The sequence below is a fragment of the Camelus ferus genome, chromosome 1, assembly GCF_009834535.1.
Source record: "Camelus ferus isolate YT-003-E chromosome 1, BCGSAC_Cfer_1.0, whole genome shotgun sequence".
Classification (NCBI taxonomy): Eukaryota; Metazoa; Chordata; class Mammalia; order Artiodactyla; family Camelidae; genus Camelus; species Camelus ferus.
The window spans coordinates 47,322,078-47,340,543 of NC_045696.1; the positions used below are offsets into that span (position 1 = coordinate 47,322,078).

Genomic DNA, 18,466 nt, shown 5'->3' on the forward strand with positions numbered 1-18,466 from the left:
AATAATGTGCCTATATACAGTTTAGGGAAGTGGTAAGAGAGCTACAAGGTAAATGTTTAAATGAATGATTTCAAAAAATTATAAACGAGAGCTATGCCTACTTAGATGTGAATATGCACAGCTTTTAAAGGAGGAAAAAACAACTCTTCACAATTTAAAAAAATGTTTCGTTTTATGTAGATAAGAGGAAAAGTGGGAGCTGGGAACTCAGGTAGAGATGGAGTAAGAAAGATATTTAACCGTTATCAAGATAAGGATGGCAGTACCTTAGTTTTCAACCAGTGAAACAGCCTGCAGATAAAATCATTTTGGTTGGTGGATGAAGGTGCACTGTAAATTGACACTGAACTTTAGCTTGCCCTATGATCAACCAGCCAGAACCCATAGGTTCCTGCAGAAGAGCAGTTTCTCAGTTGCAGGAAGGCAAAATAAATGTTTAGTTTCCTGCTGACTGGATAAGTCTATTGAAATGAATACACCAAGGGAAAACAGGTTCACCCTTTCTTCCATGTTAACCCTGATTTTAAAGGTTTCCTTCAGCCTCTCCTAGAATGGTAAGAACTTTGTATTATTTTAGAAGCACAGTGGCAACGTTTCAGGCTGGCTACTTCCTTTGTGTTGCTAGGCACTTACGCCTTCCTTCCCAGCAGAGGCTGTCAAGTGCTACTGCTGCTGCTCTTTGCTGGTAGGGTTTGCCACACATCTGCTTAGCTCCTGGGAAATGATGGGATTGATGATCCTCTCTCCTGGAAGGCCTTTCATCACAGAGATTTGTATCAGGTTGTATTTTTAAGCAGGCTGAAAAAGAAAGCCATTAGCTCTTCTTAACCCTTAATTCAGGATACAAGTATCTTCTGATTTATTGGTTAATTTTATACCCTTTTCTTTTCAAAGCTGAACACTGAATAGCTTGGCAGATGCCTTCTATCCTCTCTACCTTTGTTGCCAGAGGATTGTCCTTCTTTCTTTTCAGCCTCACTGTGATCTGTGCAAACAGCTACTGACTGCAAGAGAGCTTACCAGAGGGAGAAGTATACATGTCTGAGCTTTTAAATTCTGAAAATGAGGGGATTGTTTTGTCTGGAAAAGTCATACGTTGTATGCTCTGGCTATGAAATGATGCCTGTTAACTTTTTATTAAAATAACCAGGGAGGTTATAGAAACCATAAAAGAAAAACAGCTTGATCACAATCCTAAAACTCTCAAAGCCATGTCCTTTTCTATACAGCTTTATTAAAGAGATGAAGCAGATCTGATTTAGTGTGAAAGAATAACAAGGTTTATCCAACCTCTCTCTGCTTCATTATTGGCTTTTAGGTTTGTATCTTCCATCGATATTTAAACAGAGAATGCAAATTTAAATAGGTGTATGATTTTGCTTACTGAATTTAAAATAAGTAAAAGTACAAAATAAAATAATGTACCTAGGAGAACCAGGTTCTGCATAGGTAAGTTATTTTAATACTGACAGCAAGAAATGTTTTGTTAGGGATGGACAAGAAACTGAGAGGCATTAGGAAGCTCTGTTTTAAATGAGGGAATTTAGATGGAAGTCTTTTTGTGTGAATCTTTGCATTTTTGTTTTGATTAAGAAGTATCAGCTACCATTGAACTGTTGGAGAATTTCTCTTGTTTCTCAAGACTTTCTGTGTAACTTAGAGCTGCTGTGAGTCACATACAGGGTATAGACAGTCTCATAATTAGGAATACCTGTTTTCTTCATGATCCCCTCAGGACTTCTTTTAGCCCTTACACCAGGAACTGAGTTGTCCCCTCCCCCATTATTAATGCTTATTTATGACAAGATACTCAGACCTCAAAGCTTAGGAGGGTCAGGTCCTACAGTTTCTTCTTCCTTCTGTGTGTTGTTGGCTTTTTCTGACTTTCTGGGAGACTCAGTCTCATTTAAAACAATGTTCCTTTGAGAAAATACAATCTGAATTCTTTTTTTTTAACATTTTTGATTTATAATAATTTCACAATGTTGTGTCAAATTCCAGTGTAGAGCACAATTTTTCAGTTATACACAAACATATATATATTCATTGTCACATTTTTTTCTCTGTGAGCTACCATAAGATCTTGTATATATTTCCCTGTGCTATACAGTATAATCTTGTTTATCTATTCTACATTTTGGAATCCCAGTCTATCCTTTCCCAACCCCCACCCCCTTGGCAACCGCAAGTTTGTATTCTATGTCTATGAGTCTGTTTCTGTTTTGTATTTATGTTTTATTTGTTTGTTTTTTACTTTAGATTCTACATATGAGTGATCTCATATGATATTTTTCTTTCTCTTTCTGGCTTACTTCACTTAGAATGACATTCTCCAGAAGCATCCATGTTGCTGCAAATGGTGTTATGTTGTCTGTTTTTATGGCCGAATAGTATTCCATTGTATAAATATACCACAATCTGACTTCTTAATAGGTGACTTACAATGATCTTGTGGAACATGTTTTTTTGACTTGAGAGTTACCTGTGCTGAATTGCCTTTTAGTAATGGAACTCCAAAAGTTCTACCGCTCGAATTTTGGGGTATGTTTTAATAATCTTTTAGAGAAACTGGCTACCCAGTTACTGAAATAAATAAACAGTCCAGAGGCAACAGATGAGAACATTATCCAGTCTTGTGCTTGGCAGCAAGGTACTCTAAGTCTGTTTTATTTATGCTATTGCTACCACTATCTTTTATTTTTTCTCATTTCTTTCTTTGCCCCAAAGCACCAAGCAATAGTTTTTACATACATTCACTCTAACACTTCCTGGTCTTATGTACAGAGGGCTCAGAAAAAGAAGTCAGCCTCACTGAAGGCAATGGAGTCTGATGGCTTGAACTCTCAGTAAAAGAGATCAAATGGGACTAATTTTAGAAGAGTTGGTGTTGGGATAAATAGAAAGCTGTATAATAAATAGATACAATGATGATACTCTGTTCCCCTTTTGTTTTCATTTATGTTGCCTTGGTATTTTTTTTGTTTCTTTCAGGAAACATCCACAACATCCATTGATATTTGTACTAGAGAATATGCAAGAGTTCTTTGCATCCCACCTCTGTATTTTATGGAGCTAGAAATACAGTTTTAGGAAAAAGCAGTTCAATGTTAGAAATGTTAGAAAAAGTAGTTAGACTAAAAGAAAACAAAACAATTAGTGCTATCAAGATTGTGTTAAAGAGGTACTTCTTATACCTCTATAGGAAATAAATTATTACAAACCTTTTGAAAAGTCATTTAGCAATATATACCAGAAGACTTAAAATATTTGTGTATTTTGACCTAGGAATTCTATTTCTGAGAATTTATTATAAGGTGATAATAATAAATATAAAAAAGACTTTATGGGCAATGCAGTTTATCACAATACTAATTATTTATAATGAAAAAAATGGGAAACAATCTAAATGTCCAACTATAAGAAATAGTCAGGGAAACCCCAGTCAACCAATTGTTATGTAGCCATTGAGAATGTTTACTAGGAGTATAAAATAATGTGAAAAATGTTTTTGATATAGTGTTCATTGGTGGAAAAGGTAGAGTATCGCCTATTCAATATGATTACAAATTGATAAAATATATCTGTACTTGGGAAAAATTAAGTGTATTAAAATATAGGCAGTGATTTATGTTTCGATTAGGAAGCTATGTGATTTTCATTTTCTTTTATAGCAGATTCAAAATTTTCTTTAATGATCATGTACTGTTTAGATAATGGGGTGAAAGAATGAAAGCCTCCTACCTTCCTACTAAAAATATTATTTTTCTTGCAGTTTTAAACAGCAGGAGTAAAAGTCAGCCTGCAAACTTTAGAATAAGACTTTTGCAAAAAACATTGTGCAGCATGGATTCTGTGGATTCTCTACCAGAAGAATTTCTTGTGAGGTAAGGGATGGGTTGATAAAAGCCAAATGAATTTGTTGCATTCTGAAGACATGACATTTGTCTTTTCCACATAACCTTGGAAAACTAGTGTGAATGTGATACCATTATGTTTCAAGACAATTTAGCATCTTTGATTAGTGGAGGATGTAGACTGGGTGAAATCTAACTTTGCAAAATTTCTCTAAGGACCACACCCTTGGTAAATAGTTAAGAACTGAAAAATGTACCATAGCTTGCCACACTTGGGGCATGCTCAACAAGTAATGTTTTATTTTTTATTTAACAAGCACTTACATAGATTTATTTTTTCTAGGTATTGTTTTAAATGCTGTTAGAAACGTTAACTTATATAAACCTCATAACAAGTCTATGAGGTAGATGCTGTTATTATGCCCATTTTATAAGGTAACCTAAGCATAACACAGAAGACTCTACTGCCTGGCTCAGTTGGGCCTAGGCCAGATGTCAGTCTGACCCCTCCAATTAGGGAAAGTTCAGCCTGCCTATACCTCTCCCATTTAATGTTAAACAGCAGGTTAGTATTGGAGAAGGAGTTCCCACCTTTAGCTATCTCATATAATAAGCAATGTGTTATATTACAAGCATGTACTGATCTCCTTGGTCTTAGGGAGTAAAGACTAAGATAAAATATATATACTTAGGGAGAATTATAATAGGAAAATATATAAAAATTATTTTATCTTTAGGGAAAATGTATGCATAAGTGTTAATATTAGAGATGCTGTGGCTGTGTATAGGGGGAACAGTAATTATTGACTGGGATTCAATGGATTTCCACAAGGTGACATTTGAACTGAGCTTTAAAGAATAAAGACAGCTTCTGATGGGTATTGAAGCAGAGCAGATGGGAGGTTGTTTGGCTGAGAAAGCAGCAAGTAAAAGTAAGATAAATTCTTGGGGAGGATTTTGACTCCTGGTAAGAAATTTAGCTTAATTTTGTGCAGAGCCATTGACATTTTAAGAAAAGAAATGAAATTTTACACTCTTTTGGGAAGACTACCTCTATTGATAGTGGGAAGGATGACAAGGTATGACACTTGTAATAGTTCAGGAAGAAGCCAATGAAGGCTTGCATTGGTAGGAATAGTAAATAGTAAGAAAGGAGGGATTTATAGAACTAGAATCAACAGAATTCTCTGACTGCTTAAATGTGAGAGAAGGGGCAAAGAGAAGTAGAGATGGCCCGAAGGTTTCTCATGACCAGAAGGAACTCTCTACTGTTCACTAATATGGGGATCACAAAAGCAGACAGGCTTACTGTGTATTGAGAAAGTAAAAGAGAGGACAGATAATGAATTTAGCTTTGGACGTGAGCAGATTGAGGCGCCCCTAAGACATTCTTAACGGAGATTGTTGAATGGGTGGTTGGAAATGTGTAGCTGTAGCATCAAAAAGCAGTTAAGGCTGGAGATACAGATTTGGGAATCATTAGAATGAGGTGCTGTTTGAGTTCATGGAAGTTTGCTCACTTATTTGTTTGTTTTTGCATTTAGTCATTTATTCAATAAATATTTGAGTACCTACTTTATGTCAGATGTTGGGCTAGATACTTGAAGGTAAAGTAGTGAATAAGAAGCAGGGCCCTGATCCCTATCTGACAGTGTTTATTCGTGGGCATAAATGAGATTGATTAAAGAAGAAAATGTAATATGAAAAAAGAATTAAAAATGGAATATTACTATACAATATACTGCATACATTTCAGGTATGTTATAGCAAAATTTCAGCCTCTCTCAGCAGCAGAATAAAGTACACAGGTGATAAAAGTGGCAGAATAGCAAAAGAAAAATACTAATCTTGCACTTAGTTTTAGCTTTGCTAGTCCCCAGTGTGTAACTTGAAACAAGTTACATAACCTCTCTGGACATCAGTTTTACCCATCTATAGAATAAAGTGGCTGCCATATATGACTGCTGATGTACCTTCCTGTTCTATATTAAATATTATTAAAATAATAAATGAATAAAGTGAGTGAGAAGAAGAGGGATAGCCAGTGGTACAGACTTGAGAAGTGGACAGCTGGAAGGATGGAAAGACTAGGAGAACCAGCAGCAACAAAGGATGCAGAGGTTACGAAGGAGGGTTGGAGAATATGATGGATAATGTTAAATGATGCAGAAAGGTCAGGTAGAATCAAAACCTAAGACAAAGCTGTTGGAATAGCAAATAGGATTTCATTAGCAACTTTTATTAGAGCAATTTTAATGTTGGGGAGGAAGTGCGGGTTAGTTAAGTTTACACATTGAAATTTGTGGTGGAACCTATAGAAAATATGGAAGCCCATGTCCCCCAATACTGATTAAGAAGCTCTGAATTAGGGTTTGGACATCTGGATGTTTCCAAAGTTTCACAGGTGGTTTTAATATGCATCTGGGACTGAGAACTACTGGGTTAAGGAATGAGTGATCATGAAATAGAATTAGTAAGTAGAGTATATGCTTTGAGAATGTTTTGTATTTTTTCTCACATCTGGAGAGTGCAGAATACTGCTGCAGTGTTTTTCATTTCTTGATGATACAAGTTCCTTGTATTCCTTTTAGGATTGGGGCTTAGAAATAGAAGAAGAGATAGTTAACAGGTTTTTCTTTACCATGACACTTTAAAAAGCAATATTGTGAAGTATTATTTATGTGTATGAATCATCTTTTGTTGAAACTTTCACCACCTGTCCTAGTTTCCCCTGACAAAATCAGTACTTAGTAGATGATAAATGATTGTTAAGTGAGTACATAAATGTGAAGTAAAATAGGATAATAGTCAGAAAGTAAAAGTCTAAATAAATAAATCAATTGATGTAAGTTTCTCACCTCATTTTATCTCTGCTGGTTTATAGAATTAAGAAAATTATATAAATCATACATGACCCTATGTTACGGTTCGTATATTATGAATCCTGTGTCATGGTTCTGTATGTAGGCAAAAGCAATTTTATAAGTAAATGTTTCAGTTTAATAAATAATACTGCATATGTTCACATTTGAAGCCCATGGCAAAAGCAAAACTTGTCAAGTTACTCCTTTTCACAAAAATAGTTAATAATTTTTAAACATGATACTTTGCCTCAAATAAAAAAAGTTATTTTGGAAAACTGGAAAATTGTAATGCTAAGAATCTGAAACAAAAAAGAAAATGATCTGCGTAAGATAGACCTTTTCCAAACCTTAATTATCTTCATAAACACATATATACATAAAACAAAACATCAACCTTTTCAGTCTTTTTTTTTTTTTACATTGAAAGAGTGCTATAAAGTTAATTTCCCCCATTATTTTGGTCTATTGTGTGTCTATTAAAGAAGAAAGAATTTTTATTTCAGCTTTCTGATCTCTCTGCCACCATCCAGTAAAGAGCTTTTCTTTAACTTGAGTCTCTAAAAAATATGATATCTACCACCATTACCAGTCTTTGGTACATATTGTTTACACTTTTGAAATTTTCAGGCAAAAATTCATGTTATCTTTTTACTACTACAACTTGTATTCTTTGTAAGAAGATGCCCTGAATATACTTTTTCTTCTTTAAAATAGGGATCCTCCTGTGGAGGAACAGGCTATGGAGGAAACCAAGAATAAGGTAGAAAAATCAACTGATCAACTGGTAAGAGAAAATTTAATTTTCATTAACTGTTAGTTAACTAATAATGACTAATGTATGAGAATATAATGCTAAATTTGATCAGTTTAATTACCTGCTAAAAATTTTCCTACCTTAGTGGTTATGGTTAAATCTTTCTTTGATAATTAATATTTGTATCTCAAAGTTATCATTCTAAGCACCAGTCTTCACTGTAAGTTAAAATTAGTAGATAATTGAATTGATTTGCCCAGAAACATCCTAACAATCAGTTTTAAGAAATCTATTTGTCTTTAAAGCAAAATTCAAACAAAATGAACACTATACACAAAGAAAACATACACAAATAATTTTAGTAAGAAATTTCACTGAGTTGTTTCTGAATTCTCTTTCCTGTTTTTAATCATCATTGTTTCAGAACCTCCAGTTCTAAATGAATGAGAATAACTGAATTATATACTAATATAAGGCTTTTATTGCCAGTGACTATACTTTATGGTAAATTAAAAAAATATACATAACATATTTGGGAATATTACATGTGCTTAATTTAGTGAAGGATGTTTGAAGAGGTATTTATTTGTTAGATTCTTGTCAGTGCAATTTTTACCCTCCACTTAATTTTGTATAATGGTTGATGTCCACTTATTAATAAAGTTTATAAAAGTTATCCAGTAACTTAGGAGAAGAAAATGTAAGGATATAAAATAACCATAGTATTCACCTGCATGAGGTTATCACCATAAAAAATATTGCAAAGGAAATACAAGATGTGCAAATGTACATGGGGATGTACAGTTGGACCAGGAGGATTAGATCCAGAAAGGACATTTCTAGATACAGATTTGGGAATACAGAGGCAGAGGAGGTGATAACTTTGATTTGAATTTGGCTTAGATGCTAAATCTATTTTGCAAAAATGGATTCATCATCAAATATTTTGACAACTAACTTAAAAAATTAAAATTGTACTTATAATAAGATAGATTTAACAGGCATGAGGCTTATAATATTTCCTGTAGAAAAATTTTTATTCATGCCGTAATCTTGCTTGTGGATCAATTTGGTAATTATTATTAATTTGGTAATTATTATTAAAGGATTCTTCAGTGACTTTTGACTACAAGATTGACCTTTAGTTTGAAATATACGCACTATTGACAATGGTCATTCTTTATAAGGGTTGGTTTGGTTATTTGGGGGAAGTTTTTTTTTAACTTACTGAAAAATTTCAAACCTACAGAAAAGTTGCAAGAATAATATAATGAATACTTAGATACCCTTTACTGAGATTGAACAAACTGTTAACATTTTCTACATTTTTGGATGTAAATATAATTAAGTACTACAAAATGTAAGATGTATTTATTAGGTATTATTGGGAATGGAGGACTCTCAATTTAAGACTCAGACTCAGAAGGGGAGATTAGACAGATAGTCCTGCAGTGGATTTTATTGGTTCCTAGTCACTTTTCTGGATAGTTCCAGGTCTGTTAGAAGCCTTGCAGTTGGAGTCACCCCCCACGAGGGCATTTTCAATGACTCTGTATGGCCTCTGCAGTAAGAATCTGTCTGTTCTGATATTCAGAGGTCATTAGCAGCATATTCATGTTCCCAAAGTTTCAGAAGAGAATAGGTACCTTGTTAAGGTTTAAAGGAAAGCCACCATCCATTTCATGCCCTTTATTCATTTCTATTACTTATTGTTCCTCATAACTAATAGAAAATAGAAAATCCAGCAAGACTTGACTGTATAGCTATCAGTTAACCGTTAACTATGGCTTTGTAAGTCTATAAGGATCAGTTTCTGAAGTCACAAGATTATCACTGTTTATTCTGACTGAATTGAGAGTGTGCATAACTCATTTTATTATACTGCTTTATTTGTAATTTAAAGTATTACAACTCTGTTCATTTTCAAATTGCTGTGTTTAGTAGCTGAAACATTAGTCACATAAAAAGCACTGTTAGATACAGTTTTCATATTATTTTGTAGAATAATCTATGTAATATTTTAAGCTTAGCATTTTTTATGCTTTAAACGGACTAATTCAATACATGCTGTGTATTTCTCAAGGGCAACCATTTTTTATGGCTTAACTCACCTTTAAGGCTAAAATCATTCATGTTTCCCATCCCATCACCATACATTCCACCACCATACAAAGAAAGGTTTAATTATTTCCACCTTTGAAACTATACTTTGTTTATTACTTTTAAATGCATTTATAATGGCCTTCCCTATATTAAAACTTCTTGAGTTTTGGTCTTAACTTTCTGTCTACGTTGTAAGCTCCTCGAGAGCAGAGAGAATGTCTTATTCTTTTGGGGACTTTCTGTAGTCTGTCATAGTGATCTATATATAGTGTATAAAGGCGCTTTGTTGTTTTTTTTTTTAAATACTTTGGCTAGTTTTAATATTAGAGTAAATAAGAATATGGATAATTGTGTAAATTTTTAATAATGTCTCCTAGGACAAACAGGAAAAGGACACATCTGCTGATCTTGTTCCTGTTAACCTACTATTTGAAGTGAAGAAGTTATTAAATGCAATTAATACTCTACCAAAAGGAGTGGTTCCTCACATCAAGAAGTTCTTGCAAGAAGATTTTTCCTTCCAAACTATGCAGGTACAATCATCATTTGTTTTTTGGGACAGAAGTACAACCCTCTGTCTATGACTGTCTAGGGAAAACACATTGTGTTCCTTTACTCTCACACTGCTACCACACCCATAGCACTTCTGACACTAGATGTGTGGGTTTAGTTCCATGCCAATCAGTTCTCCAACACTAACTGGGTGTCCTACAAGTCAATTCAATTCCAACACTACCACCTAGAGTTAACATCAGATCCCACAAGTTAAGGACCCAGTCCCACAAGACTGCTTGCACTTCAGATGCCAGTCACCAGTCCAGGTTGTCCCAGTACTTCTGACTGACTAGCTATAAATTGAGGTTCCCATAATCTCTCTTGGTTTCAATAATTTACTAGAACAGCTCACAGAACTTAAGGGAACACTTAATATTTATGTTTACTGCATGATGAAGGATATGATAAAGAATACAGCTGAACAGTCAGATGAAGAGATGCATAGGGCAAAGAAGGGTCCTGAGTACAAAAGCTTCTGTCCTTGTGGAGTTGGGGTACACCACTCTCCTGGCATGTGCATGTGCTCACCAAACTGGAAATTCTCCAAAAACCAGTCCTTTAGGATTTTTATCAAGACTTCATCATGTAAGCATGATCAATTATTAATTCAATTTCCAGCTTCTCTCCCCTCTGTTGGGCATGGGGCTGAAAGTTCCAAGCTTCTAATCATGCCTTGGTCTTTCGGTGATCAACCCCTAAACAGAAGCCAAAAGAGTCACCTCATTAGAACAAAAAACACTCCTGTTATCCAGGAAATCCCAAGGGTTTTAGGAGCTCTGTGTCAGGAACCAGAGTCAAAGACCAAATATTGGCAGGAACTAGGGACAGGTCCATATACATATTTCTTATTATTTTACGATGAGTCCTTTTTCTTTTCTTTTCCTTCCTTCCCTTCTCTCCATTTCTTTCCCTTTCCTCCTCAACTCCTTCACTCCTGCCCCCTCCCCTTCTTCCGCTTGCTTGCTTGCTTGCTTGCTTGCTTTCTTTCTTTCTTTTCATAACAATGTCACTAAGGTCTTGAAATCTCCATCTTACATCTATTGAAGGGTTTTGGTTTCAGCTTTGACTATAGACTTTTATTAATTAAGCAAATAAAGTTGTTGCTAGCCTTTCAAGAATAATGGTAGAAATGTGGGTTAGTAGTTTATAAGCTGTTGACTGTAAGGTTTAGTGTTTGTTCTAATTCATAGCCCACAATGTGCCCCTGGGAGAGCAGACTGCTTTCAGTTTTCCTAATTTGTAAAATGTTGACAAATTTTTCAAAAATATAAGATATAAAGAAAAATAATAAGACTTTTAGATTTTAAATGAGATAAATATTCTAGAGAATGTATTATAGATTTGCTCCACAAATAGTTTTACTAGGTAATAATTTGTGAAACTCAGCACAAGATGGGTATCAGTTTATAAATTAATGTAATTTCCCAAAGTTAAAGAAAATGATCTACCCTTTTCTTTGTGACAATTAATTAGGAGGAGGGAGCAGAACACCTTAGATATCTTGAAAAGGCCACATTTGCCTTTTCTGTGAAATAATATATCATTAATTGTTTCTATGAAACAAATTAATATTATTATGATTAAAAATTCAAAAAAACCTGAAAATATCAAAGACTTAATATACAATTATAACCTCAACTGAAGTGAATTTATCACAATATGAATTCTGGTTTGAAATTGATGGAATAATGCCACTGTTTCCTTCTTTTTTGGAAATCCCTGAGAAACAACAACAAGAAATAGAAATCAGTTTTTTATATATGTATAAATACATATGTGTGTGTGTGTGTGTGTATACACATACACAGTAGCAAATTAGAAGGTAAAAATGTACTAAAAGTATTTTATTTATTATGGCAACAAAAAAGATAAAATACCCAGGGAAACACTTAAGAAATATATAAGATATAAACAAATGTTTCTCAAAGTTTTTCCAAAGCCACTTACATGAACCCATCTGACCCCATACTAGTTCTAAAGAGTCAAAATCTCTAGGGGTAGGTCTTTACCGAATACTCTACACCCTAATTTTCTTCACGGTAAGTTTAGAAATCAATACACTATATTAAAACAATAAATAAAAATCTCTAAAACTCTGTTGAAGATAAGATATGAAGACCTGAATGGAAAGCAATACATGTAGGAAGACACAATCTGAGAAAGATGTCGATTTTCCTGAAATTGATATTTACAGATATTACATACTGAACAATAAAAATAACAGAAGGATTTTTTTGTTATTGTTACTAAAAGCTAATTTTAAAGTTCAAATGGGATATTAAAGGAATAATAGCAAAGAAAATACAGAAGAATATGGAAAGAGTGGCTAGAAATTTGCCCACTTTGATATTAAAACTTACTATGAAGCTCTAATAACTAAAAGATTGTGTCATTTGCTCTTGACTCTACAGGCAAGTCTAGAAAATAGAAGAGAAATTCCAGAGGTAGACCCAAATACATACAGAACTTTTACATATAAGATAACAAATTGGTAATACTGAAGGGGAAATGACAAATCAGCAATTCCAATGGGAGATTTTAACATTGCTCTCTTAAAGAACTGATAGAACATGAACACAAAATTGGTAGAGCTATACCAAACTTGATCTGACTAATATGTGTAACACTGCAGTCAACAATGGCAAAATATATATTCTTTTTAAGTGCACATAGAACATTTATAAAAATTGACCATATACTAGTTCACAAAGCAAGTCTTACCAGATTTTAAAGAATTAAAAGATGTAGAGTATGTTTTCTAACTACTGTACAATTAATTTAGAAATCAGTTGCAAATAGATAAACTAGAAAACCATTGTTTCTAAGTTAAGATATATATAGTTAACCCAGGTGTCAAAGAAGAAAGCACACTAGACATTAGATGAATTTTGGAACTGAATGAGAAATATATGTGAAAATTTGTGTTATTAGATAAAAGCTGTGCTGCAAGGATTATTTATAGCTTGGAATGCATATAGTAGAAAAAGAAGCAGTTATCCAAACATAAAATTCAAGAAGTTAAATGAAGAACAGCAAGTTAAAAGTAGAGTAGAAAAAAAGAAGTAATAAAGATAGCAAAACCTAATGAAATAGAATAAAACAAAATGGAAGAGGTCAGTAAAACCAAAACTTGCCTTTTTTTGAAAAGACCATTAAAATTGATGAATGCTTGATAAGAATGTTCAAAAAAAACAGAGGGTAAAAATAACCAAAATCATGAATGAATGTGAAAACATCAATACAATTTCCATAGCCATCTGTTTTGTCTGAAGGGGATTAAGAGGTACAGACTTATAGCTATAAGATAAGTAAGTCAAGGGGATGTAATGTACACAAAGGGAATATAATCAATATTGTAACAAGTTTGTATGGTGATGGATAGTAACTGGTCTTATTGCAATGATTATTTCATAATGATGTCATAAGAAAAATATCAAATCACTATGTTGTACACCAAAAATATATTATAGGTTAATTATAACTCAATAAAGTTTTTTAAAATCCATAGTCATCTAAAGGGTAATACAGAATTCTGCTACTTGCTGTGGCTGCCTAGGTTGGTTTAGAGCAACCTTCCTTTGAGAAGAACTAGAAAAACAGGACAGAATCTTTCTTATTAATGCATATTTGTGCTTTTCTGGCATATCACTTAATTCTGCTAGTGATTGAAATGATTCCAAGCTTTACTTCTGTTTTGTGAAGAAGAGTCTATTTATGATTGACCTTTTGTAGCAGATACTATTAGTGCCCTGCCCATACCCGATGGCCCCTTGTATGCTATCATTTCAGTATACTCTGGACAATTTTCAATATCTCCATTTCTATGCCTCAGGCCTTTTTTTTTTTTTTTTTTTTTCTGAAACTACAGAAGGCTGTACTTCTCATGGCAGTTCATAGGTTCTAAGGAATTAACACTGCCACCACCACCCCCCCTTACCTCAGAAAGCACTCAATCAATAAGCCTTGGGAGTTATAATATCCCATTTCTCTCTCCCCTTGAGTTGGATAATACTGAGGCTTAAATTTTTCCGTGTTTTCCTATTATATTAATCCTAGTCACCCGCTGTGGGTAACTAGCTTAATACCGTACCTATTAACTTAAAGCTGCTTTCTCTTCCCTGATTCATTTCTCCACTCCCCTACCATTATTCTCTGCATCTCTACTACTTACATTCAAATCCTTGTATCAGGATCTGCTTCCAACTGGAACCAAAACAGACATTTTTACTCTAAGGGTAAATTTCTTCAGGGTCCAAACCAAAAGAATAAGGTATTTGCCAGGGCCCCTCTTCCTTGTCAGGTCACACACTCCAATTTTCCCCTGAACTCTGCATGCTTGCTGAAAGTCCTGCCTGGCATCTCAGCCACAACAGAATACAGCAATTGCTTAGGGAGAAAAGTGGCTCCAAAATTCAGTCTCATGTCTCCGGGCCTTCCTCCTCTCTTGCAAGTTGGCCCCAGAGATTTTCAGTGCCTTGGTAGCTTTGCATTGCTTTCAAAACAAATGTTTTTTATATTTTATCCAGCTTTTTTAGTTCTCATTGAGAGAATTGTTCTGAAACTACCTAAACTGTTTGGCAAAGGTAGAACTTCAGTGTTATGTTTTATATACTTATTTAAATTCAAGAGATACTGTTGAGTAAATAGTTAGATCTGTGAGTCTGGAATTTAGGTGATAGTTCTGAGCTTGAAATATAAATTTGGAGAATGTCAAATTTTTAAATATTGTTTGTAGATGTATTTAAAAAGGTGACAGTGGATTACTTTATTTAGGGAATATGTATTGAGGGAGAAGAGGTTCATTAAATTGAGTGTTAGAGAGACTGAAGTAAAGTGTATGGTTAGGCTAGGAGAAAAAACAGGAAAGTATTATATACTGGAAAACAAGTTATGAAAAGTGTAGATTAAACTTCCCACATAGATAATACATCATTAAACACATAATGTAATTTAAGCCAAGCACTTACGGGTACACAGGATTGGAGAATGGACACAAAGATAAGATATAGTTCTTCCTTTCATTTCATCCATGTAAATAACAAACTATGGTATATAATAAATCATATATTAGCTTTGTTCCAATTGGATGACAGCATAAGATGGTTTGCCCTGATGTTAGTATTTTTACTGCCAGCATTCCTTTTTACTGAAGGTTCAGGTCTGGAAGGAAGATTTTAGCTGTTAGAGAATAGAAGGTATGAGAATGAAGTGGAATTATGACTTTCCTCTGAGTAGGAGTAGATGTTGCCAAGCCCTTGGCAGGCATAGGGATGCTTTTTAGTGTTTTGAGGAAATAGTTACTAAGAAGATTTGTCAAACTACTTAGAAACAAATCCATATGAGAACAGTTTTATCTAGGTCATATGGATTTTTTTAAACCATCTTTATCTCTATTCTCCAAATTTTCTACAATGAGCATGTATTATTTGTATTATAAAAATATATGTGGGTGTTTGTTCTGAGTTAAGGAAATTTTCAATTCAATTATTTTCCATAGAGAGAAGTTGCAGCTAACAGCCAGAATGGGGAGGAAATTGTTCCTGCTTTGACGTTACGTTTCTTAATAACACAACTGGAAGCAGCACTTAGGAACATTCAAGCTACTAATTATACTGTAAGTGTTTTAATTTTGAAAGTTTGAAATAATGGACTTGGACAACATTCTTCAATGAGAGAACTGCTAATGAATGCTTATTTTAAGGTGTAGGCCAATTTATATTTTCCTCATTTACCTCTAGAGAAAGGTACAGATAAATTAACTTCTTTTCTGTGTCTTGTACTTTCTTATGACTGCATCTCTTTAATAAGCCTATTCTAGTTTCCTTCCTACCATAAAATTGTTCATCTTAAATAAAAAGAAACTTGAACTAGTAAAAATAAGCTTTCCCAATTAGAAATGGAGAGTCGTGAACTTCAAAAACTACTCCTTCCTTTCCCCTTAATGATTAATCATCTCCTCTTTCTACTGGTATTTCTGTTCTTGTAAAAATTGGAATTTCTACCGTCTTTTATTGAGTAATTATATGAGATAAAATTGATGAGACATATTTATATGTTCAAGGTCAAATGATACTTTAGAAATAAATAGACAAATCTGAGGAAAAGTAAACATTGCATCAGAAATCAAGGCCAATAGTATAGGACATAAAAGGAAAGATCAGGTCTTTGAATAATTAAATTCAGTAAATGAAGTTTTACACACATGTAAGAGATGTATTAGAGTTATCTCCAAGAAAGAACTACCCAGGCATCAAACAAAGTAGCCTAAGACACAACATACTATATTATAATTGTGTACAAAGAGATGAAAAAGTCTTCCTTGTTTAGGACTCTCAGGACAGGTTCTAAGAGGCGATATATTTCCACCATAAAGGAATTCTAGATGGAGTCAAAGAGAGAACAAAGAAAAGGGAGTTTGCAGCAGCATGTAATCCCAAGAACTTCTGGGATGCTGCAGACCTGCTGTTTCTCCCATTGACCAGGTTGCTAAGCAGTGAAATAAATCATTATAAAATCAGCATCAATAGATGCTGATTGCTTAGACTTCTTTACCTGAATGTTACTTTAGAAATGAGTCTTACACTAAGAATGAAAATGTTTCTTCTCTTGATGGCACTCATGAGCAGAATTGGAACTGTCATGATCAGAGCAGCCTGCTGCTGTATCCAAACGGCTCTCCCTGTTCCTCGGCTCTCCCTGTTCCTCGGGGCCACCAAGGAGAGCTGAGGCAACCTTGTAGGAAGTGGCAGTAGGGTGGGGGTAGGGGACAGCTGCTGGTAACATCTCTGTTTCCATTTGCTACCTGGAATAATCTCTGTCAGTGGGGGCAGGGTAGGGAGGAAAGGGCAGGGCATTTAGGTTAGAAATGTACCACTTGCATCTTTAAATTCTTAACCTTCTGTTTCTAATTATAGAGTTACTACTGTTACTACTTTATATTGTTCTCAAATGCTCTTTTTGTTTAGAACTGTATGAACTACATGCTTTGTTTTATTATTCATGAAACTAGTTTTTTAAAAGTTAAAAAATAATAGCTCATACTTATTTAGTGTTTGCTATATAACAGACACTATTCTAAGCACTTTGTAAGGATTTACTCTTCACAAGTACCCTACCTCATTATTCCCATTTTACAGGTTAGAAACGGGCATGGAGGTTAAATAATTTGCTTAATTTATCAAGTACTAAGTAGTGAAGTTAAGATACAAACCCATGTAGTCTTGGCTTCAGAGCTTCTGCAGAGATAGGAATTTGAAGATGGAAACAAATTAGATGTTACAGGGGAGTTTGTGTATATAAACTCAGTCCATTGAGAACAAGCACATATGTCTTATTTCCACTCAGTTTGAAGCCAAACTCTTAACCTCAGCCAGTTATAAATATATACTGTTGGCTGTAAGAAGTGTGCTAGATGAGAGAATACAGTTAGATCAGTATAAAAGAAAAGCTTATATTCTTTAGATGTTTATCATCCTTATGTACCTGAAAAAAAAAGAATCCTGTTTTAGTATGTTTTAGCAGTGAAAAAAGTTAATGTGGCAAAAGATATGGTTATTCTCTTTAGTCAATACAGAGCTTATGAGCAGAATGAATAATGCTTTTCTCTGTAGAAAATTTATTTAATTTTTTATTTTGAGATAATTTTAGATGCACAGAAGTTGCAAAAATACAGCTGTAAAATACAAAAGTACAAGGAGGTCCTGGTGTACCCTTCAGTTTCCTCCAATAGTTACATCTTATAGAACAACAAAATATTATCAAGACAGGAAGTTGACACTGGTACATGGGTGTTGTGTCAGGGGTCTCTAAGGCCCCCGTGTTCAGAAGCACTCATGGGATTTGGTGTAATGCTGTACTCATGCTGAAATTTATTAAAGTGATATAGTAAAAATACATACCCAGACCATAAGGGTTAAAACATAGGCAGTCTAGAGGAATTCATCTTCAGGCTTCTTATGTTTTCTCCCTTTTATGAGAGGTCACACAGAGTACATCTCTTCATCACCCCTCCACAACAAAAATGCAGCAGTCTGTGTGTGATTTCTGCCCAGGGAAGTCCATTAGAGAATCAGTGCTCAAGATTTTTATTGGAGGTTGATCATGTAGGCACCCTCTGCCTAGCATGTGTCAAAATTCCAGACTCCGAGAAGAAACTCCCAGATGTTCAGCTTAAATGTCATAGTGGGCGCAGTCTAGGCACAGTGAGCCACCCCTGTCAGTTAGAGAACAGTGGGAATACTCTTGAGATGCAGATTTCCAGACACCATCCAAGGGTTAGCCTTGTAAGCAGGTCTTTCTAAGGATAGCATTCCCAGCTAGGATAAATTTTTTATGCA

The 18,466-nt window shown here is 34.3% G+C and overlaps 1 protein-coding gene across 6 annotated transcripts in view; it reads left to right on the forward strand.

The window, feature by feature from the left end:
• Positions 1-18,466, forward strand: part of DZIP3 (DAZ interacting zinc finger protein 3) — a 104,426-nt gene that overhangs the window by 10,024 nt on the left and 75,936 nt on the right. For all 6 annotated transcript variants that reach the window (XM_032478625.1, XM_032478649.1, XM_032478657.1 and 3 more), the window contains 4 exons: positions 3,773-3,884; positions 7,433-7,502; positions 9,953-10,108; positions 15,628-15,744. In XM_032478625.1, the coding sequence (XP_032334516.1) occupies positions 3,844-3,884; positions 7,433-7,502; positions 9,953-10,108; positions 15,628-15,744 (384 nt within the window). In that variant the 5' untranslated portion in view covers positions 3,773-3,843. The remainder of the gene's footprint in view (positions 1-3,772; positions 3,885-7,432; positions 7,503-9,952; positions 10,109-15,627; positions 15,745-18,466) is intronic.